The sequence below is a fragment of the Sycon ciliatum genome, chromosome 6, assembly GCF_964019385.1.
Source record: "Sycon ciliatum chromosome 6, ocSycCili1.1, whole genome shotgun sequence".
NCBI lineage: Eukaryota > Metazoa > Porifera > Calcarea > Leucosolenida > Sycettidae > Sycon > Sycon ciliatum.
In genome coordinates, this window is record NC_088648.1 from 9705553 (window position 1) to 9710148 (window position 4596).

At 49.4% G+C, this 4596-nt stretch overlaps 1 protein-coding gene across 1 annotated transcript; it reads left to right on the forward strand.

Moving 5' to 3' along the window:
- Positions 1 to 3939: 3939 nt before the first annotated feature.
- LOC135820023 (uncharacterized) lies at positions 3940 to 4596 on the forward strand. Its single transcript, XM_065333323.1, has one exon. The coding sequence runs from the start codon at positions 3940 to 3942 to the stop codon at positions 4594 to 4596; it is 657 nt and encodes a 218-aa protein (XP_065189395.1).

Genomic DNA, 4596 nt, shown 5'->3' on the forward strand with positions numbered 1-4596 from the left:
CCTTTTCCCTCATAGCAGCTGTACATTCCGGTGTCCACCATTTTGGATCACTCGGCCTCGTGGTAAGTTCCTTAGATGGGACAAACCTGGCTATATTAATGCGCATACTAGCAAGAGTACATAAACCAGAGTGTGCAACTCGGGATGGTTCCTGTGGGAGCGTAATTCGTGCACTTCGTCATTTCTGACGGCATGGTAAGCCACAGGTATAGGTACGGTGAAAAGTTGCGTAACCAGTCGCGGTGGCGCAGGTCACTGAGTTTGTCCTGATTTCGGTTTTCTGATACGGATAGCCTGGTGACTTTACTCGTCGGTGGATGTACGCAGCGTACACAGTCACACAAAAAACCGAAATCCTGAAACAGGACGTCTAAAATCAAGCAAACTTGGCTGATTTCCGGGCTATGAAACATGACAATTTGTGCTGTACGCAAGTCGCGGCTTGGCTGACCTCATCAGGGTGACGTAGTGCACGAACTGCGCTGTTTCAGATCTGATATGCACAGTTGCACACTCTGGTTTATGTACTCTTGATACTAGTCTGAGGGCCAGTATTGTTGAATGTTCTTGTACCATCTCGGTTTGGTACTGCACTCGCCGGAGCAATTCACAATACTTTTCTGCTACGCGACACGCGATTTGCGACAGTTGCGCCGTGACAAGAAAGTTGAAGAAACTACCTGTCGCGAACTGTCGCGTACTATACTGTGCCCGGCAAGGCGCCTGTCGCTGAAGTAACAAAAGAAAGTTCAACTTTTGCGACATGCGACACGCGACATGCACAAATGGAGTACACGCTACCATGGACTACAGTGTTCAGCTAGCTACCCGTGTGTTGCTGTAGAAGCTAGCTCGTCGCAGGCGTCGCAGGCGTCGCAAGTCACATGTCGCGTCGCAAGAAATTAGTTGGACTTGAGAGGTTCTGCGTGAAACGTGGAGAAATCACGTAGAGGAGGTGTCTGGGTTTTCATTTTTGGGAATGAACTCCTTGAGCCTCTTGTACGGGCAAAGCATCAACACAATTACATAAAACGAATCATCAGATAATAGTAATGATTATACAGACTCAGTAGGATCACTGCAGGTTCACTGGATGCGTGCCTCCGCCACTACTACTAGCACTAGCATTGCAGGAGACTCGGGCACGGCAGGAGCAAATATGCTCCTTGAGCCACGCAGTCACATGGCACCACAACGCACCAGGGCAAACCCAAGGCGGCAGCGCAGCAAGGAGATATTCTGCGCGTATGGTTCCTTGCTCTTCTCAGCCAGGAGAGAGGCGATCCGCGAGAAAAGCGCATTGGCATGCTTGCCATAGCCACCAGAGGCAGAAAGCACAACGGGCACGAAGGAGGCATGCTCGACTTCGCGTACTCGCTCTTCGTGCTTTTCCTGTTCATGGCGTTTGTAGCTAGCAGCGAGGGAGGTGGCACGATTCGAAGAATCAAAAGGATTGAACACCCGTACATCAATAAAGATGCGCTCTAATCGGCCACCCCACACACCACTAGCCGCAACATCCAGCCCAGCTGTGGAACACCTTTACCCAGCAATCTAGTTATTACGTGCCATCTCCACGCTCCGCCAGTTCCGCGCCAGCATGATCCCGCACACCCTTAGTACCTAGAGTACCAAACGTTCCGTTTGATGATCAGCTAGCCTAGTTTCTCTCCACCTCTATCCTTACGGTATTACATCCCTCCCCAAATTTCATTAATAATTATTACTGCTTTCTGTCTGCATTCGCCACCTTTTCATTGGGCAGATCTGCCCGTTTGGTTTGCGAATTAAAATAAACACAAAAACAACAACAACAACAACAACAACAACAACAACAACAACAACAACAATAACAACAACAACAACAACAACAACAACAACAACAACAACAACAACAACAACAACAACAACAACAACAACAACAACAACAACAACAACAACAACAACAACAACAACAACAACAACAACACCACCACCACCACCACCACCACCACCACCACCACCACCACCACCAACAACAACAACAACAAGGTCGAAAACAGGGGACAGCTCCCGGTGATCCGAGCGAAGGGCGTCAGCCATAGACTTGACCGCGCTCCGCTTCTCGGCACGAACCGTCGCCTTGACCGTCCGGAGCTGATTCAGAGAGTCGCCAAGAGACGACTCCTGCTCCAGCAGGCGACACACAAGGCTAGTCGTGATCCTTCTGGACGAGGTGTACAGCTCAGCCATTGAACAGGGGTTTGCCATACCCATGCAGTCCCCCAAGCCGGCAAGGCAGAGAGAGTAGGGAGCGAACAGGTGTCCCAGGTGGAGCTTGACCCGTGATGGCCGGGATGAGTCTGTGTCTGTGTTAGAGTTTGTGTTAGAGTCTACGGCTTCGCGTGTTTGGGGTCCTGTTTATATGCCCAATATAAACCACCTGCATGATGGGGCAGTTGACTGGAAGTTTGTATGAAAGGTCAGCATAAGTAATGCTATCATAGGACCCTGCCGTTTCTGGAGATTTCTAATAGCGTAAATGAGGTTCTGCTAAACGTTGTGGCACACGCAAAGAAGAATCAATGCGTACGGATCTGCTGGCTATCAGTCGAGTGTAGGCACAACACTGCCAAATATGGAAGGGGAAATTCCCAGTACATATTCCACGCGACTTCTCTACGTGAAACGACGTTACGTACATGTAGAGCAGAACAGGATTTCTTTACGTTACGGGAACGCGAAGAGAGTTCCCGTGATTATTTGCTATTTTTTGCGATGCGATGGGCGATGCGACGCGATTTGCGACGGAGGCGCGCGATGCGAACTTATTTGAAGAGTGTGTGAGTGTAGCACTCACACACTATTCAAATAATACGCACTCACCCTTTGTTGTCCACACACGCACCCACAGCTGCAGCCACGCTTTAGCATGGCCCTTCTGAGCCCTGGTCCAGAAACCTCGCACCTTTCTATCAACCCTTAATACATGTACATCATCCGCAACATTCGTGCTGGCTACTCGAAACACGTCACCAGCTAATAATGTATGAGTATCTTACACAGCTACAGAGTACTGTACTGCGCAATCAAACAATCATTGCTGCGTCCCTCAACTTACTAACTACTTACTTACATGTACTTGCTCAAGCCTGTTACCATGGTTATGTGAACTAATCAAGCCTCTTGTATGTGTGGTGAAAGCCTATTACTAGTATTAGACTGAGTATTAGTATTACGGGCAAAATGAACACAATGAATGGAAATGCAATGCAGTTAGTGTGTGTAGCTTTACTGGCGGTGTGAGTTTTGAAGTCTGAAGTCGTGAAGAGAATTAACGGTGAACAGTCCCTGCTTGGATAACACTAACCAGCCACACCATACATGTACATGTAATTCAGTGGTGAGCATGGCTGGCTATAATGACTTACATGACTTTATACTAACTTTATAGTGAAGGTTCCTGATTCGAGTCCTGGTGGTGACAGTCAATTATTTTCACTGCAGTCTTTTCCCCAGTTTCTCAGTCCCTCGGACTTATGAACAGTCGTTGTATAGTAACACAGCACTACATACACGGTATAAGATTACAAATTGAAATTACATGTACATCATGTACATGTTTGCCCATAGCGCTCGTCGAAAAGGTCTGGCAGGAAATCGGCAGATTGTGTTGGCTATACTAAAGAGCTATACCCTTGGGTTTACCAGGTGTTATCGTCGTGCGTTCCCTTCAGGAACGGACACGATAATTTACTTTTTTTATAGAGTTGCACCACCCTAGCTTGCCTGCCATGTGCCTGTGGCCGGTAAAGACGGCACTCGGCAGTGCACTTCCAGTACCAGAGCTCGGAAGTTCAAAATGCGTTGACACTAGCTCGCTTTTTCAAGAGCTAAAATGTACATTTCTTATTGTGCGCAAGCTCCACTGCCGTCACTTCATTACATGAAAGCTTTTTCATGAATGTACCCCAGTTGCAAAGACTGAGACTCCTGGGAGTCTCATTTGATGCCAAGCTGTCATTCCGCAACCACCTCTACAATGTTGCAGTCCGTGCAAGCCAACGACTGGGCTTTCTCCGACGAGCTGCCCACGTCCTGCCTCGGGGCGGCCGCCTGGAGATGTACAAAGGTTTCATACGCCCAGTCCTGGAGTATGCCCCATTGGTCTGGATGGGCGCCTGCCAGACCCATCTCGATCACCTAGATCGAGTCCAGAGGAGGGCTCTGGACATCATCGGCCCAGGCACCCTCCTGGACTCCCTCAGTCTACGCCGCTCGGTTGCTGGCCTCACGTACCTGTACAAGCTACGCTCCATTGATGGCCCAGCGCAACTCACCGCAATGCTTCCACCTCCGGAACCGCCACGGCCTCACCCCGAGACTAGACGACAGCTCGACGCCAGCCGCCACCCTGCCTACCTGAAGCTTGACCTCCCACACAGTGCCCGTAACTACATCCGCCGGTTATTTCCCTTCTGCTTCGTGGAAGTGTGGAACAGCCTTCCAGCAGAGATGCTCGCCAACCTCCAGGCTAAGAAAATGCAGGCGTTCAAAGCGAATGTTCACAGGCATTTGCGCCACAAGCACTGGCTTTGGGCAACGGACAACAACTAA

Coding starts and splice junctions, on each gene's coding strand:
- LOC135820023 (XM_065333323.1), top strand. CDS start 3,940: ATGAATGTACCCCAGTTGCAAAGACTGAGACTCCTGGGAGTCTCATTT.